At 42.0% G+C, this 19,418-nt stretch overlaps 1 protein-coding gene across 1 annotated transcript; it reads left to right on the top strand.

Moving 5' to 3' along the window:
• Window positions 1-1,058: 1,058 nt before the first annotated feature.
• Window positions 1,059-8,953, top strand: LOC121614896 (LIM/homeobox protein Lhx8-like). The gene is made up of 8 exons (XM_041948992.1): window positions 1,059-1,239; window positions 2,368-2,520; window positions 3,202-3,323; window positions 4,220-4,440; window positions 6,769-6,872; window positions 7,170-7,265; window positions 7,360-7,540; window positions 7,815-8,953. The coding sequence occupies exons 1-8, from the start codon at window positions 1,213-1,215 to the stop codon at window positions 7,889-7,891; spliced, it is 981 nt and encodes a 326-aa protein (XP_041804926.1). The 5' UTR covers window positions 1,059-1,212; the 3' UTR covers window positions 7,892-8,953.
• Window positions 8,954-19,418: the final 10,465 nt, after the last annotated feature.

A 19,418-nucleotide genomic window follows, 5' to 3' on the forward strand; every position in this document is an offset into this window, starting at 1 on the left:
GACGCCTCTCACTGTTTTCTAAAGAGGGGGAGACCACTTAGCACTGCCAGACGCCCCCCTGCATGTTGCTGCTAGATTATGAAACAGTTCCTTAAAGCTGAAAAGGATAAAACACGAAAAAGAGCTAATTCTCAGTTGGTATAGATTTTAGTTCAAAAGTCCAGAATCATGGGGGGTCATAGAACAATGCAACATGTTATACAATAGATAGATAGATAGATATACTTTATTTATCCCAAGCTGGGAAATTGCTGTGCAGCAGCAGCATTACACACAGTGAAATAAGTGAAAAATTCTGAAATAAGACTATAAAGTGCAAACTATACATAATAAAATATCATAATAGCCAGCAGTAAAGAATGAGTGTATTTATTTCTACTTATGAAAGTGCAGATACTTCAAAGTAAAATAACTTCAGTGTAAAACAGAGTTTCACCCTCAAATAATTTCATGCATGAAAGTGTGTGAGCAGGTCTGAGGAGTTTGCTGTGCTGGTGAGCCGTCCCGAGAGTGCTGCTGCTCACAAGGTGTGGATGTCTGAATAAATAGCCAAAGATCCAGTCCCCAGGCCTGACCTGTGCTGTGTTCATAAAGTCCCTAAAGGCCAGCGAGGAAAAGATGAGGAGCACTGACAGTGTCGGAGCGGTCCAACAGAATCTCATGTTTCTCACAGTAAAGATTTGGTTTTCTGAAAGCTTTGCAGTCTTAGTTGGATTTGGAGAGAATGATTAGGGAAAGTCCTGTTAGTTTGTGTAATATTTGCTGACTGATTTTCTCACTGATGAGCCTGAATTTAAGTTTTTATCTTGCAAGCAATGAAAAGAGTTTGCTGCTTTAAAAAATCTGATCTTTTATCCACCTTTTAACTATCACATCGAGTTTGTACCCTCCATATGTTGTCCATTCTACAAAGAAAGACAGAAAACGAAGACTCATAATCTTCATCCTCAGTATGAAGATGGCAGGCTGCGGCGGGCGGGTCCGGGCCGGCGGTGGGAGGTTCACAGGGCTGCTTAAAATGACCAGAACAAAGCTGAAGTTCTGCGGTGAGTCAACAAAGTCTCCGCAAGAACAAGAAGCGAAGGCTGGCGAGCTGGAGGACAGCGGGCTGACACCGGGGTCAAACGCCGGACTAACGGGCTGCTGCTGCGGACCGAACACATCTGGCTGAGCGGGGATGGACCGGAGGAGCCGGCAGATGTTTCACTGACAATGTTTCCCTCTGCCTCCAACAGCCTGGTGAGTGTACTGTGAGAGACAGCTTCAGAAAGACTTAACTGAAATCCGTGGCTTTCTTTACCGCTCCTGCAGCACGCCTCATCCAAACCAAACACGGAGGCTTGTTTTATCTGACATGATTCATTCCGGTGAAACCCAGAGCTTTTCTTATGTCACTAACTTCATTAACTTCACAACGTTATGATTATTTCCTTAATAAGATAAAAGACGCAAAATTAAATGTTTAGCCTACTTTCATGCAAGCAGATATTAAAGGATCGTGTTTATTAAATGTGGGCCTGGATCCGCTCTAATAGCAGCAGTCCGACACAGTCAAGTCCATTATTTTCTGCTAATAAAAAAGCCTCAGTAGAAATAGTTTTAAATTATTTAAGATTCATAATAATAACAATAAATAAACATTTATTTATTCCTCGCATTGGGCCGATAGTTCTCTTTGTATGAAAGCTTTCAGTATTTCAGGCCTTTGCATTAACATGTTCATGAGCACAATAGATCTGTGGTCAGGTGAACACATGAGGCGCGTGCCGGGGTGCCACAGGTAGCAGTCGCGTGCGTCCGGCCGAGGGCTCGCTCCCACGCGCACGCGAACACAATCAGCGCGGATGACGTTCAGCTGGGACTGAGGCCGCTGTCTGATGACCCGGAGCGGGCTTTGACAACCGGACACACGGAGGCGGCATTTTCCCCCAAAAAGGCAGAAAGTAGCTGACACACGGGGCCCGACACCGGGAGACACAAGAGGAGACGGTTCAGGCGCTGTGTGCCATGAAAGTATGAGCGGGACATGAGCACACTGGGCCGTCACTGTGTCCGGGCAGCACCGTGGACGCCATGTCAGAGGCAGGAAGGCGACCGGCTCGGCTCCAACCAGCAAACCTTTTAGTGGACACAGTAGGTGTTTTTATTAGACCCAGTGAGGGACGTCCAGGCAGAGTGTTCAAAGTGCCGCTGAATACACCCAAACAGTCCCACAGCTGCGCTTTCTTCGTTTAAAGCCTTGTTTTCTTCCAGTTTGATGTTCGCACCCTGCTTTGCTTCGGGTGATGCCTTCAGGGACAGAGCCATTGAGTGAGGTGTAAAGAGATTCTGGAAGCTGCTCCCTGATCAGACTGTTTCTTCTGACAGGGCTCCTCTGGGCCTGATTTCGACGACGACTGCACCTCTCCGTCCTCCCTGTCCTCGTCCTCGTCCTCGTCCGCCCCCGCGGTGGCCACCCCGCAGGGGAAGTCTGTGTGCAGCTCCTGCGGTCTGGAGATAGTGGACAGATACCTGCTGAAGGTCAGACTCACATGCTGCACCATGGTACTGACAGGTTAGACCTGTTCAGAACAAGTGGGAGAATAAACTCCCAAAACTTCATTTCTTTCTTTTTAATATCCCACCATTTTTCTGCTCAACTAAAGAATTATCCAATTTCAAGTATAATGGAGGCTCTGGCTGAGGAGAACATGTTTGTCGAACAAACAAGATGAATTTGATGTTTTCTAAAACAGTCAAGTAAATTTATATTCCAGTTGTGCTGTCTGTTTTTCAAAATGACCGAGTTAGAGTGTGTAACTGAGGACAGTCTACCTGCATGTTACACTGCAACACGTCAGAGAATTCAAAACCTGCACTTCAATCATTTATTGCTTCATGTTGGTCTGTACTCATAATTACATTTCTTGACTGCACATTTTTCTCTCTTTTGCACCCCTGATGGTAAAAGTGTTTCTCATAAATAAAATAGCATATCAAGATCAAGATTTCTTTATTGTCATTGAGCATGACATGTCAATGAAATTTGCATAAGCATATGCAGGTTAAGTAGCTCATAAGATCGGTGGTTATGGTGAATAACCAGCAGCATAATGTACCGCCATCAGTTATAAGGCTAGTATTAAATGTGCTACACGTGGAGGTGTAAAATGACACTTGTAATCCATATTTTGTTCAAATGTCTTTTCTCCTCTGCCTCAGGTGAACAACTTGTGCTGGCACGTGCGCTGCCTCTCGTGCAGTGTGTGTCAGGCATCGCTGGGCCGACACGTGAGCTGCTACATCAAGGATAAACAGGTTTTCTGCAAACTCGACTACTTCAGGTAAGCCAGACGTAGCACGATTTTCTCTCCAGCGACCTTGTTGTACAAATTAGAAAGCAGAATGATGGCGACACGGCGCCACATGATCCATGTGAAAGTAAACATGTCATGCGGTCTGTGTTCGAGGAAGGGGAAGAATGCGAGTGGAAAAGCTCGGCGTCGTGGAAATGTGCTTTTTGGCCTTCAATGGACAAATCACAGAGGGAGGGAAATTACATATGTTGTATTCCATGTGTTCTGTTAATAAGAGAACAGAGGACTCTGTCCGTCCTGTTGTGTGTGTGTGGGCTTTCTGAGGTGCATGATCACTGAATGACAGAATTTGAATGTTTGATCTAGCATGCCTCTGCACATTTTGCAAAATCTGATTGACATCCTCAAGTTAGGAAATGCTGTTGGCATGCCTGCCTCTTTTTCTATCACTTTGCAAAGTGCTGTGAAAATGTTTTGAGTTCTGTTTTTATGGTGACTAACAGTTAACAGTTCGATCAGTAAGTCTCTGAATGCATATAAAGGCATGATGACTCATGGGAAAGAGACCAGCCTGTACACAGACTGAGCTCTGAGGTGACTTTGAACAGCATGACAGAGGTATCTGTGTCTGTGTGTCCATATGGGATAAGAACGAGTGTTAACATGTTGATAGCTTCACATGCAACACACTCTGACACATGCAGGCAGGAGAAGCCCAGAATCTGTCAGTGTGCTGAGTTGAGAGGTTTTCATGGATTGTGCATCAGCAGGTCAGTGTAATTAGTGGTAAAGTGAAGTGGACATCAAGTTGAGGGAGAAATGCTGCTGGCTTTACAAGATTTTACTGAACTATCTCTGATCAATCACCAGATAGCAGCTCAACTTGGGTTCCACCTCTCCTCCTGTTTGCTGTCTTTCTTCAGGAGATATGGGACCCGTTGTGCTCGCTGTGGCCGTAACATCCATTCCAGTGACTGGGTGCGTCGGGCCCGCGGCAGCACCTTCCACCTAGCCTGTTTCTCCTGCAGCTCTTGTAAGCGGCAGCTGTCCACTGGGGAGGAATGTGGACTGCTGGAGAACAGGGTCTTCTGCCGGCCACACTACGACATTATGATGGAGAATATCAAACGTGCTAAGGAAAATGGTGAGTATGTGGATGAGACGGATGAGAGGAAAAACTGACAGATGACAATAATAAAGAGAAATTAAATTAGAAATATATGGTCAGATCACCCAAATCATTAAGAAACTCACTTTCCCATTTACCCTCAGTGGTATCAGATCATGCAGAAAGTCTGCTGCCACTCCACTGCAGTACAGAGCAGCTACAGCCAATGATTATTGATTAACCCAGTCTATGATCCTGTGGTTACTGACAGGCAGCAGTTCAGATTTTTGATACCAAATCATTGATGGCAAAAACTGGAGGCATGTGCTAAGAGTCATTTCTAAGTAAAGAAGCTTACTGATGCTGTTTGATGAAGAAACTCATCTGAAGAATCGTGTTACAGCCTCGTGTTAAACTGCATCACAATATTTATTTGTAGAATTTAAATCATTAGTTTAAATCAAGCTCAAAAAGATCTTATTTCTCCTAATTTAGTCCCTTCATCATTTAATGGTTCTACAGTCATTTCACCAGCTAATGTGAACTTTACAGCCATTTGAATCTTCACCAATAAACCCTCTACGATGATGATGAACAGGGATTTGAAGAGCAGACTGCTTAAGTTTGTCGTTGCCTAAAACAGCACATCTACAAGGTCCACAGGGCTTGTAGAGAAAACAACCATCATTTGTACAAATGACATTAACGTGGTAAACAGCCTGACCACGTCTGTAGCTGCTGTAACTCCTGAAGTATTTCTCTGCAGTCATGTAACATCAGTACAGGTCGGGGCTACAGCAGCGTTCTCTTCAAGTTGATAGTGAAGACAACACCAAGGACGTAGGAGAAAGAGTCCTTTTACAGTAATACACATGTAGAAAAGCCAACTCCAGTGCAACCCTTCTGCACACCACGACTGCTGCTCTGTCATGAATGACTGTAAACAGACCACATGGCAGTAGTCTCCAGATCAGTAGTGAGGCAGTCAGCCCTGGTGAAAGAAATACGCTAAACATGCTAAATATCAGTATACTGAGCATACTAAAGTGGAGTTGCATTCATACTATTAAGCAGTATAGTGCACTTAGTGTGTAAAATTGGAACAACTAATTTTGTACTTATTTCATTTAAACAGTTTTTAAGTTGTATAAATGTCCAACTGAAGTTGCATTAAGTCCACCTGACTGTGCTGAAATAGGACAATTTTAAATATACTCAATATACTGCAAATATACAAATTATTTTATATTCGTTCATGCTGTTCTTCAATTTAAAGTACAACGCAAATACATTTATATTGTAATGTGAGCTGTATTTTAAGTGTACATAAAATTTAACATTGATTGAATACAAATACATCTACTTTAGACACTCATGTATTTTGACATATTACTTTAGCATTTCCAATACACCTAACTGTACAATAACTGTACTGTACTAAAAACAGTGTACTACCAATTTTCTTAAATATATTGCACCTTTAATGTACATGAAATGTACTACTAATGGATTACAAGTACATCCACATTAGTATATTTATATATTGCTTGAGCATTTCCAGTACACGTTAAGTGCACTTAAAAAGTAAGGATGAACAGGATGTACTGTACATATATGTCCTCAGATATTTTACACATTCAATGCACATTAATTCCTGCCTGTCCTTGAGAGATTTGCCAAGCTGTCAATGACAGCAGGATACAGCATTCTGGGTGTTTGATCTTAAGATGATAAAACTAAAAAAAAACAAGCTTTAAAAATGTGGCACCAGCTAGCATTGTCTGTAGTTGTGAAATAAGTTCATGTGTGAGGTCGGCCTTGTATGGACATTTTTTTGTGTGTCTGTATGTGCTGCGCTGCATGGCAAAAAGATATATACAGATTAGTGAATAAAGGTTAATTTTTGAGTCTGTCATGACAGCATGACTGTATAAGTTTATTTGAAGTGCAATATTATGCCAAGTCTTTTAACACGCTTCATGAAGATATACAACTAAGTATTTGACAGCAGTTATCTTAAAAGTGCACTTTGAAAATTTAGATTACATTTTACTAAAAAATAGATCTTGCTGTAGGATATTTCTTTAATGTTCAATCTATTTAAAGTAAGTGCACATTTATGTAAAATACTGGAAAAAATATTTAGCAATATTTAAATATACTTTAAATACACTTCACTTGAATTCTTTAAATTCACTTCAATACTAACCCACACATATTGGAGAACAATACAACCTGATTTTACACAAAGCAAAGCCACCTTTCTGTAGGTGTGCATCTGATGATGACGATGTTTCTGAAACAGGACCAAGATTTCAAAATGTCACATGATCTTTGTTATATGTCCTGTGTGTTGTCTTAAAGAGGAACCAAAAGAGGAAGAAGAGGCGGGAGACAAAGATGACTCCAGCACTTTGCCCAGACCTGCTAAGAGGGCCAGGACCAGCTTCACTGTCGACCAATTACAGGTACTGTGTCTGTGTGTGTGTGTGTGTGTGTGTGCTACTGTTGCTCTGCGTCTGCTCAATGTGTAACTAGGTGATGTTAGCAGAACAAATGTACCAGCCAGTGATGTTTGGTCACCTTTTTTAGCTGTTTTCTGCCCTCTAGTGGCAGTGGTAGTTAATGCATTGTATTCAAACACACACCGATCACTCTCTGTGCCTCTCCTGTCGACTCTTCTAAACTGTTATAATAACATTATCAACGTCGTCTGAACTTTCAGCTGTGTGAATGAGTCCCATCTGTCATCTCTTCACCTGCAGGTGATGCAGACTCACTTTGCTAAAGATAACAACCCAGATGCCCAGACCCTCCAGAAACTGGCAGAGAGGACCGGTCTCAGCCGCAGGGTTATTCAGGTAAAGCAGCCTCTGCTGCCTCTGGAGGAGTTTCTGTACAAGTGAACAATATTTCTCTTCAGACCAGTTATCCATCCATTCTCCCTTCCTCCAGGTTTGGTTTCAAAACTGTCGAGCTCGTCAAAAGAAATACGTCGGCCCAAACCCTGCTTCCTCTGCCATGATGACTTTACTTACTCCTGGTCAGCTGACACCACCTTTGATGGAGGATCTGCAGTACACCAACTATGTTTCCCCGGATGCACCCCTCCTCACTACGCTGACTTATATGGATGGTAACAAACATGAGCGTGCATCAGCTCACTTTTTACAGTAACAGAACACCTCCACTGGCCACACGCAGCTAACTGTGTTCATATAAACCATGTTTGTGTAGTCTGTGTGGCTGCCAGTAAAACCAGTGCTCGGCCCGTACCTGGAGGAATCCCACTGTCACTGCACTAAAACATGTAGTTATTGTTCCAGTGATTGTTATGAAAGTAACTTGCTGATATTAATCAATAATCTCTTTGTGGCTCATTCATAATTTTTCTTTCTTTACTTCCTCAGACCAAACTCCAGACCCGCTTTTGCTGCAGCCGCTCATTTCCCATTCATTGACACAACTGCCAGTCAGCCATGCTTGAGCTACAGCCCGCATCTGGAAAGCTGAAGACAGTAATTGGCTGATGGGAAGATGAAGAGCAAGTCGTTGCTGTTTAATGGAAACAGTCCTGTGAGGATTGGATGACTTTAATTCATAAAATATGCGGCAGGAGTAAAGCAGTTAAAAAGAATTAATTTCACTGCCTAATGTGTGAGCAGACACACAAAAATCAACTTAAGTCAAGTCACTGAATTCATTTCAGTCAATCATACACAGATTCATAGGTTACAATGTCCAGTAAAATATGGGTATATGTGAGATGAAACGTGTTAATATGTATGTGTTATGAATTTCTTTGTATTTAATTTATTTGGAGAATATGATGAGATGAGGCACTTTGTTGGAAATGATGTAAAACTGAGTATAGATTTGGTTTTCAGTTATATTTAGACTTTAGAGTTTAAAGATGTGTTTGAGAATAAGAGAAATGTCAGTTTGGTCACTTATAAAAGAATCTATAGAACATTCAGGATTGGTTAATACAGCAAATCAAAGCCACTGGGGGTCATACAGACACCTGTTCCTTGCTGCGATTGACAAGAAATGTGTATAGAAATCTAATGTGGACTGTTCTCCACTTGTAGTGTCCAAGTCTTTTGTTTGCAAAACATCCACATGTCTAATTTTGGATAAACATGTCTTAAGATACTTCTCAGTCGAGCATGTGTTAAACACAGACAAAAAGCAATCCCAAGTGCCATTTTTTGTTTTGGTTATAAATGTGAGATGACAGAGGAAGGAAGGAATAGATGGACTTTGACATGACTTGTTTTTGGATATACTGGAAATTAAAGTTCATGGTTACACCACAAAACTTAGTTTTTTTTCTTGGTAGAATTGACTTCCTGGATTTATTTGGATACAGTTTTGTGGTACTTTCTCTTGATTCTTCGGCTTGTAATGCACCACTACTTTCCATTTATCGTCACGTATGGTCAGTTAATAAATTATGATGCATTGTTGTAAATTAAACTGCCCAACAGTTCATATTGTTGATAATGTTTTTGTATGTAAGATTCTCAATACAGGATTTGACTTGTAATGTGCCTCATCCTCACCTTCACTGGCAGCCCCTTTGTTGTCGCGTTGTCTCCATGTTTTGCTCATTTGAGACAAACACTAACCTGTGCATGGTGATGGAGTGTGTAGGAGGTATGGATGTCTCTTTGGATCAGTCATGCATGCTAACAAGTGTTCTGTTTGTATAATTAGCTGAGGCTAGTGCACAATAAGGCTTGTTGTATGAAGTACAGCTTTAAACTGACTTCCCGCTTTAGTGTTTGGACTGCCCACACACTGTAAACACCTGACACACTAAAACGACCGAAACACAATATCTGACCTGACAGCAACTGTCTCCTGTCTCCTGACCTTGTAGGTTGGGACTGTGCCACCCTGCTTGGATGCTATAAGCGTCTTCTGTGGACGTGTCCCCCATGTGTATCACAGAGACTGTCTTTGTGGAGGTCATCCACAGCTGCAGCATCTTACACAGACACTTGAAACCCAGCAAGTGAGTATTTTCACCAGCTGTTGAGCCATGTAGGAAACATGAAATAAGGAGTATCATTGTCTTGGTACTACAGTGTAGAGCTAGTTAGCCATAGTATTATGAGAAGAAAAGTCTGGTATATGTAAATATTTATATTCAGTATGTCCATGAAGAAGAAAAAGAAAGGAAACGGGTTGCATTATGACAAATGAAGTGTGAATAATGAGGCAGCGTAGATGCATATATCCTGTGGCATGATACATAAATACATAGGTGCATAAGTTAATTGCAATAGATGACTATAAATAAGGGTGTACATGGAAATGAATGATTTGAAAAAGGGTTCTGAACACTGCTGTAACAGCGTTTGCACTGTATATTCAAAACTTCTGACATTGTTGAGAAAATTTCAGACCAGACTGGGTCTATCATCAGTTACATTTCTTTAAAAGGGGGAGTAATCTGAGTTTGTGTTGTTTGTTCTAGAGCAGGGGTCGGCAACCTTGACCACTCAAAGAGCCATTTGGATCCGTTTCCCACAGTGAAGAAAACACTGGGAGCCACAAAACTCCTTTGGCATGTTAAATGAAAAAACACTGCATGAAACGTTTCTTTTTAGCCTTTATGCTATGAATAAACAAACTATCATGTGTTGCATTTATGAAATCAATCAACGACTGCAGAGAAAATGAAATGACATTTCTTTATGCAACAAAAACATTCTGAACTCAGAATTAAAGACGTTGGGTTGAAGGTTACTTTCAAGTAAAATACTCAATGTCTGTTTGAGTCCTTGTATTTATGAAAAAAACTCTCCACCGGCCGCAAACCAAAAATGCCGTCCACTCTCTGCGTGCCGTCATCATTTTACTGGCGCGTGCAGTCAGCTGTCACCCTGAATAATAAAAGGACTATTTCACTGAACAATTAAAAAAAAATCTGAATATATGTTTAACAATAGGCAATTAAAATATTAATCAAAGGTGGTTAATGTGATTTCTGCTCCTGAACCTCAGCGCACAGCGTCTGCACCTCAGGGCTGTGCGCCGTCACCTGCATCTGCACAGAGGATCATAAACTGTCATCTGTGAGGCGTGCACGATGTTTGTTTCAAAATGAACGAACTAAAATAAAATACATTTCAATTAAATGCTCATGAATTATTTTCCGGGGGCGCATCAGAGGGATGAAAGAGCCATGCGGCTCCGGAGCCGCTATGTTATAGGCCCTTATACAGCCTGTTGAGATAGACCGAAAAGAAACTGTGTTATTGGCAGTCGGCACCACAGCTATAATAGCAGCATCCAGCCACTGAAAGAATATTTTGTCAATAGATACAGCACGATGTAAGTGCATGTATAAAGTAGATCAATAAGCATAGAGCAGTGATGACTGGTATTGGGCCCCTGTATATTTGATACTGGGCTGCTGGTCAACTATAAGATTTAATTTTGCAGTGATTACTGTATGACCACAATCTGGGAAGTCGTCCTTGGAAAATGTTTGGAAAGGGGCAGGTGCTTTCATAAAATACCTGGCAGGTGAACCATCTGTGCATCAGTCTGTTGGTCTGTTGGTCTGTCCACCACACACTGAAACATCTCAACATCCAGAAGATGGATTGCCAATAACATCTGACTTTCATGGTGCCCAAAGGATGAATTCTAACGTGTTTGGTGACCCCCTAACTTTTCCTGTAGCACCACCATGAGGTTGACATGTGTGGTTTTGAGAGAAGTAGCTCAACAGCTATTGGATGGATCGGCATTAAATTTGCCACAGACATTTGTGTCTCCTTAAGGATGAAATTGAATAAGTCTGGTGATCCCTTAACTTTTGTTGTACTGTCATATATCTGACAGATATGATTAAATATGAGGTCTTTTTAAGTGTCTATGAATGTAGCTGTCAACAACTTAAACTTCTCTTGTGAAGTATCTGTAACTGAATGCTGGTGCATAAACAGATAATGAATGGCATCAAAACACAGCTGTGTGTTCATAGAAAATACTGTACATCAATAAGAACATATATAAAAATATGTTATACACACTTGCATTATTTATCATGATAATTGAAGTCAATGATGATGATTATAATAGTTCTGCATTTTTGGTTAAAGAACAATGATATTGTATCATCCTGTGCCTTAACCAGCCATGTTTTGTGAATTATTTACACCAGATATCTTGACTTGTACTTGAAATGATCAGCCTGCTCCATGTAATGAATAATAGGAAAGGTCACAGTCTGCTTTATTGCAATGTTTATTACCAGACAAAACAGACTTTTTATATATTAGTATATGCCTCACTGGCACGTGCCGAGAGCAGCAGTCAGTGCAGCTGACAGTAACTCACCTCTGGTGAAAACCAGGGATTCCCACAAGAGCAAAGGCGTGATCAGATGTCACCTTATTTTGATGGACACACTTCCAGAGATGTGTAGTGCTGAGGGCAATCTCAAGACCACTGACGTGGAGGAGTTGCCCCTTTGTAAGTGTAGTATTGAAAAGCTAGTGAATCACAAACATCACCTCCAGTACCAGACTGATTGGTCAGCCACAGGTAAGGGTCTCAAATTAATGGACAGGAGGCTGGCAACTTCAATTTAATTAGCCACTTTATTTACACATTCAATAGTACATAAAACAGATAAAAACAGGGCAATTTATCGAGCTGGACTGCACTGTCATACACCGTCACTCATAGCATGGGATGCAAGGAGATACAATACACTAGGCTACAATGCAGGACAAGATGCTCGTGGTTGCCAAGGAATTACTTGGCAACAGCCTCAGAGACAGGTAATTAGTGGCCCCCTAAAAAAATCAAGATAACAAACTCACAGCAAACAATAATAATCATATGATCACACCAAAAGAATGAATGCCACTGCAAACTCACACAAGGGACCTTTAAACAGGCTGTCTCTTAGTTGAGGAAAGGGATTGCACCTGCCCATAAATGTATGGCACTGACCCATAAAACTTATTGCACATGACGGCATCACTCAGCTCAGATTAATTACCAAAATATAATATGACCTCAAGGAAGAATAAAAGAAAACAACTATTAAAATGGCCCGCTGATTAAAAAAAAACAAACTCTTAAGGTGGGAAAAGAAAACAGTGACAGACAGTGTTGCACAGGATGACAGTTCTTTAAGAAAGCATACTAGCAGCCAAACCAGCGGTGTGCGTGATGCTGCAGTGGCCACAAATAAAATCACTCCAGGTTCACTCTGAGTTCTCCCTGAGCTGCTAGAATTTAACGGAAACAATTTAATTTTAGCGTGCTTACACGGCATCCACTGTTTAAAGAAAACTGTGCTATACAGCGCAGCGTTCGGTCTCATCAGATGAGCTGCGCTCTACAGCGCAGCATACAGCCTCTCCTCAAGCTCAGCGAAAGAAATGTTTGGTCTTCAAGGGCTTATTTTTATTGCAGTGATAAACATGCAAGGTATATAATGGTATCAATCCAGTGAAATTGGCGTCTACAACAATGGACTACACGTGCTGCAGCATTAAAGACTGTTTTATGCGCGATACAATGTGCACTTAATTTCTCACCAAATTAGTCAGGCGTTGGATTCGCTCCAGCATTAACCTGTTCAACCAAAACTGTTCCTTAGAAAATATCTTAACTCACTGCGTATTATTTGTAGTATTGGCTTGCAGGTAAACAACTTAATGAACAGTTAAATAGACCATGCACAAATGAAATTGAGGCACTTTTTTAATATATGATGAACATGTCTTGGTCCATTTGGAATGAAAACTGCACAGATGAGTGATTTCCTTTTTTTTGTAAGTAAACTCAGATTTTATTTTTTCACTACTTTCTTGTGGGATGTCTTGTGTCTCACCCTGTAATAAATTGACACAAATTACATCACCTTATTAAGAGACCATCTGAGGTGTAGTCAAACAAGCATAGCCAACCTGCCACGTGCTACACATACGTGTCTGTGGTGCTTTTATGAAATAAACTGGTATGAAATTACAAAAAAGAAAAACATTACCAAATCGCAAAAAAACAGAAAAACAAAAAACATTTGCAACCACAAAAGGCTTTTTTAAGGCACCAAACAAACATGCAGCAGTTCAATTAATCTGAGTGAACGTGTGGAGACACAAGTTTTACACAACTGCGAACATACTTAGAAATCTAAAACTGAACTTGCATTTACATTAAAATGTATATGTACAATCACAAATTTTGATTGGCCTGTCCAACCCCCCCACCCCCCCAGGAATTGAACATGAAATAGTAAGTTGTAATTATATCATAATACTCCAGAATTAGCTGTAGGAGCCAGTGACTCGGTGCGTTGCCCCGTGTCCCTAAAAATAGTATGAAATTTCTTTTTTTTTTTTTTTTTTAAATCTGGAACCACGTGATCCTGGAATAGCCCCGCCCACCAATGTTTGTCGTCAGAGTTCAAGGGCGTTGATCTATGATTGAACCTCCCAGAATTAATGACTTGAATCAGCTACACACACAAGCACGTTTTCCTAAGTGTCCTACTACGATCTGCGAAAACAATTAGAGTCTGCAACAGACAAATACAGTCCACTAGAGACCAGTACAGTCCGCTACAGATAGTGCAATGGCTTACCGACGCAACCCCACAAACCCTAACCCAAGAAACAGGGATCACTTTGTTGGCCCTGTTTCTCAGGGCAATCCGATCCATCCCGGAGAATTTCTCCGTCTACAATCTGCTCTTGAGCAAAGTCGCCACCAGAACAACTTTCTGAGAGTCCAGCTGAACCGCGCCTGGTTTGAAAGGGATCAGCTCCTGAATGCGAAGCGCAGACACGTCTACACTGTGTCCAACTTGGAAGAGGAAATACGTAGACTGGAAGAGAAAAACAGCAGTGAGAGCAGCGCAGAAGGTGAATCTGATGTCTCCCCCAAAGAGACGAGCGTGGAGTCCCAGGTGGAAAACATCCAGCACCTGGAGAACAGCGAGATGGCAGAGACTCAGAAGAGACTGCAGATGCAGGTGAAGCAGCTGGAGCAGCAGCTGCAGGAGAGGGACGCCCACATCCTGGACCTCACAGAGGAGAAAGAGCGTCTCTCTGAAATGCTCGCAGCGGCCACAGATGGCGCTGAAGTTCTCAAGACCAACTTCACGAAGGAGCTGGCCGAGAGGGAACAGAGCTGGGAGACCAGACTCAGAGAGCTGGAGGCCAGAAACAGACAGCTGTCCGACAGGGAACAGAGCTGGGAGACCAGACTCAGAGAGCTGGAGGCCAGAAACAAACAGCTGGCCGAGAGGGAACAGAGCTGGGAGACCAGACTCAGAGAGCTGGAGGCCAGAAACAAACAGCTGGCTGACAACGCACAGCGCTGGCAGACCATCGTCCAACAGGTGGAGGAACTGGAAGAGCTCTGCCAGAAAAGGAAGGAGACAGAGACAACAACGGAAAGTTGTAAGACTGGACAGGAAAAGGAAGAGAAAGAGCAGATGAAGGAAAGGAAGAAGAAAGAAAAAGAGGAGAGGAAGGAAAGGGAAAAGAAAGACAAAGAAGAAAAGGAGGAAAGGAAAAAGAAAGAAAAGGAAGAAAAGGAGGAAAGGAAAAAGAAAGACAAAGAAGAAAAGGAGGAAAGGAAAAAGAAGGAAAAAGAAGAAAAGGAGGAGGAGGAGCGAAGGAAAAGGAAAGAAGAAGAAGAGAGGAAGGAAAGAAAAAAGAAAGAAAAAGAAGAGAGGAAGGAAAGGACAAAGAAAGAAAAAGAGGAAAAGGAGGAAAGGAAAAAGAAAGAAAAAGAGGAGAAGGAGAAGAAAGCTGCCGGTTGCTCAACCACAATTCCCTCTCCCCCCTCCCTTCCTCCCACCCGCATGTTCGGACCTCACTTATATTTTGACGTCAGATCCACCGACACCCCTTTCCCGTCCTCCCGTCCCCGCCGCTCCATTCCACGCCCCTAAACTCCACCATCACCCCTACCTCCTTCCCCCCTTCCTTCCACCCCCCCATCCCCCCATCCGTCTGTCCTCTAAATTTCGGGACAGCAGGATGGTTTACAATTTGGCATTAATTGCCAAACAAATAAAAAATCAATCAAAATCATATTAAAATCAATCATTAAAATCAACTATAAATCAAAGAGAATCAAATGAAATTCAATCATTAAAAATCAAATAAAAAGGAATGAATTCGATTAAAAGGCACGTGTCTGCGTCTGTGAATAAAGGTATACAATAGAAAAACAACTGTAAGACATTATGGTGGTTATAAAGAAGAAGTGCTGCTGTCTGTCATCAAATACTGAAACAACACTGAAATCCTGTTTGAACACGATGAACTTCAGCTCATTAAATATGTTTCCAAACGCTCAGTAACAGCAGCTGCTTCTGTACTGGTCAGTGGTGGAATGCAATTAAGAGCATTTACTCAAGTACCGCTGTGAAGTACAAGTTTGAGGTACTTGTGCACTGTAAAAACTGTCACTGGGTTTAATTACTATTTAGTCAATAAATAAAGGTAAACTATACGCACTAAACATACAGTGCTGTTATCACTGTTCCCTCTTTGTGGTCAGAAAGGAGAGACGATCAGATGTTAATGGAACAAATATAAAATGAAGGACGGACAAACTTCTCACGCGTGTTGTGATGACGCTCCCTCCTGCTGCAGGTATTTGAACGGCCTCTGGCAGCAGAAAGAAGTCTGTTCTGTGTTTATGTCCCTTAAAAAATGAAAAATGAAGCGAGTGGGTGCAGAGAGCAGGGGAAGCCACTGGGGGGCGACACATACTGACAGGCTTCCACCCAAGAGGCGCTTTTACACCGACACACTCCACTGTCAAGTTTCAATGATTTATTAATCACATTTAAGTCAGTTTTGTCTCAGTTTTGCAACATGATTAGCTGCCTTTTGTCAGTAAGCTAACGTCATACTGCCACTCAATTAGACGGGACAAAATAAACAGCAGAGAGGGAGACATCGGAAAAACGACCATAATACGTTGAAAAGAAATCTGATTTCTGGTTTGAAGCCTTGGCTGAATGAATTTAAGTTTGAATAAAACGAGGTTACTGGTGAATAGCGTGTGTATCATTTTCTAGCTCTATGAATGCATCACGGTCACGTTGGCAGAGAACCGCGCATGCGCAATTAATTCACACAGTCGTGGGGTCGAAGCCATAGACCAGGGGTCGGCAACCTTTACCACTCCCGTTTCCCACAGTAAAGAAAACACGGAGCCACAAAACCCTTTGATATTTAAAATGAAAAAAACACTGCATGTAACGTTTCTTTTTAGCCTTTATGCTATGAATAAACAAACTATCATGTGTTGCATTTATGAAATCAATCAACGACTGCAGAGAAAATGAAATGACATTTCTTCATGCAACAAAAACATTCTGAACTCAGAATTAAAGACGTTGGGTTGAAGGTTACTTTCAAGTAAAATACTCAATGTCTGTTTGAGTCCTTGTATTTATGAAAAAAACTCTCCACCAGCCGCAAACCAAAAATGCCGTCCACTCTCTGCGTGCCGTCATCATTTTACTGGCGCGTGCAGTCAGCTGTCACCCTGAATAATAAAAGGACTATTTCACTGAACAACGAAAAAAAAATATGAATATATGTTAAATAATAGGCAATTAAAATATTAATCAAAGGTGGTTAATGTGATTTCTGCTCCTGAACCTCAGCGCACAGCGTCTGCACCTCAGGGCTGTGCGCCGTCACCTGCATCTGCACAGAGGATCATAAACTGTCATCTGTGAGGCGTGCACGATGTTTGTTTCAAAATGAACGAACTAAAATAAAATACATTTAAATGCTCATTAATTATTTTCAGGAGCCGCATCAGGGATGAAAGAGCCATGCGGCTCCGGAGCCGCTATGTTATAGGCCCTTATACAGCCTGTTGAGATAGACCTAAAAGAAACTGTGTTATTGGCAGTCGGCACCACAGCTATAATAGCAGCATCCAGCCACTGAAAGTTTTTTTTGTCAATCGATACAGCACGATGTAAGCACATGTATGTAGCAGTAGGGCTGTAGCTGTGTGCTGCCTTAATTGGTGCTGGTCTCTGCTTGGGGCGCAGTCTATAAAGGTGGCTGGTTGTGCCCTGGGAGCCCTCTTGCCTGAAGCTTCCGGTTGCCCAGCCTCCAGTTGCTTCACCATGTCGCCTCATGCCGGATCGCTCGGCTCGCCGGTCCTCGGTTCCTGCACTTAGGTGTCCCCTCTCCATGGTCGGAGACAATCGCGGCCCATTGAGTGTCTCTCCCTCTGCGCCTCGTCTCATGTGCTGTAGCGTGGAGGTGGGTGGTCCGCGGTCCTCTGCCGCGAGCTCTCCTCTTCCTCACCTTGTGATGGTCGTCCTCCTGACGGGTACACGTGTGTGCAATCCGCTCTACCGGCTCTAACTCCGCCCCTCTGCACGCCGCATCAGCTGGCTGCTGTTTCGCCGGTCTGTGTTACCTGCTGTTTTGCCGATCTGTGTTACCTATCAATAAGAACATATATTAAAATATGTTACACACACTTGAATTATTTATTATGATAACTGAAGTCAATGATGATGATTATAATAGTTCAGCATTTTTGGTTAAAGAACAATGATATTGTATCATCCTGTGCCTTAACCAGCCATGTTTTGTGAATTATTTACACCAGATATCTTGACTTGAATAATAGGAAAGGTCACAGTCTGCTTTATTACAATGTTTATTACCAGACAAAACAGACTTTTTATATATTAGTATATGCCTCACTGGCACGTGCCGAGAGCAGCAGTCAGTGCAGCTGACAGTAACTCACCTCTGGTGAAAACCAGGGATTCCCACAAGAGCAAAGGCGTGATCAGATGTCACCTTATTTTGATGGACACACTTCCAGAGATGTGTAGTGCTGAGGACAATCTCAAGACCACTGACGTGGAGGAGTTGCCCCTTTGTAAGTGTAGTATTGAAAAGCTAGTGAATCACAAACATCACCTCCAGTACCAGACTGATTGGTCAGCCACAGGTAAGGGTCTCAAATTAATGGACAGGAGGCTGGCAACTTCAATTTAATTAGCCACTTTATTTACACATTCAATAGTACATAAAACAGATAAAAACAGGGCAATTTATCGAGCTGGACTGCACTGTCATACACCGTCACTCATAGCATGGGATGCAAGGAGATACAATACACTAGGCTACAATGCAGGACAAGATGCTCGTGGTTGCCAAGGAATTACTTGGCAACAGCCTCAGAGACAGGTAATTAGTGGCCCCCTAAAAAATCAAGATAACAAACTCACAGCAAACAATAATAATCATATGATCACACCAAAAGAATGAATGCCACTGCAAACTCACACAAGGGACCTTTAAACAGGCTGTCTCTTAGTTGAGGAAAGGGATTGCACCTGCCCATAAATGTATGGCACTTACCCATAAAACTTATTGCACATGACGGCATCACTCAGCTCAGATTAATTACCAAAATATAATATGACCTCAAGGAAGAATAAAAGAAAACAACTATTAAAATGGCCCGTTGATTAAAAAAAACAAACTCTTAAGGTGGGAAAAGAAAACAGTGACAGACAGTGTTGCACAGGATGACAGTTCTTTAAGAAAGCATACTAGCAGCCAAACCAGCGGTGTGCGTGATGCTGCAGTGGCCACAAATAAAATCACTCCAGGTTCACTCTGAGTTCTCCCTGAGCTGCTAGAATTTAACGGAAACAATTTAATTTTAGCGTGCTTACACGGCATCCACTGTTTAAAGAAAACTGTGCTATACAGCGCAGCGTTCGGTCTCATCAGATGAGCTGCGCTCTACAGCGCAGCATACAGCCTCTCCTCAAGCTCAGCGAAAGAAATGTTTGGTCTTCAAGGGCTTATTTTTATTGCAGTGATAAACATGCAAGGTATATAATGGTATCAATCCAGTGAAATTGGCGTCTACAACAATGGACTACACGTGCTGCAGCATTAAAGACTGTTTTATGCGCGATACAATGTGCACTTAATTTCTCACCAAATTAGTCAGGC

This window comes from Chelmon rostratus, chromosome 12 (assembly GCF_017976325.1).
Source record: "Chelmon rostratus isolate fCheRos1 chromosome 12, fCheRos1.pri, whole genome shotgun sequence".
Taxonomy (NCBI): Eukaryota; Metazoa; Chordata; class Actinopteri; order Chaetodontiformes; family Chaetodontidae; genus Chelmon; species Chelmon rostratus.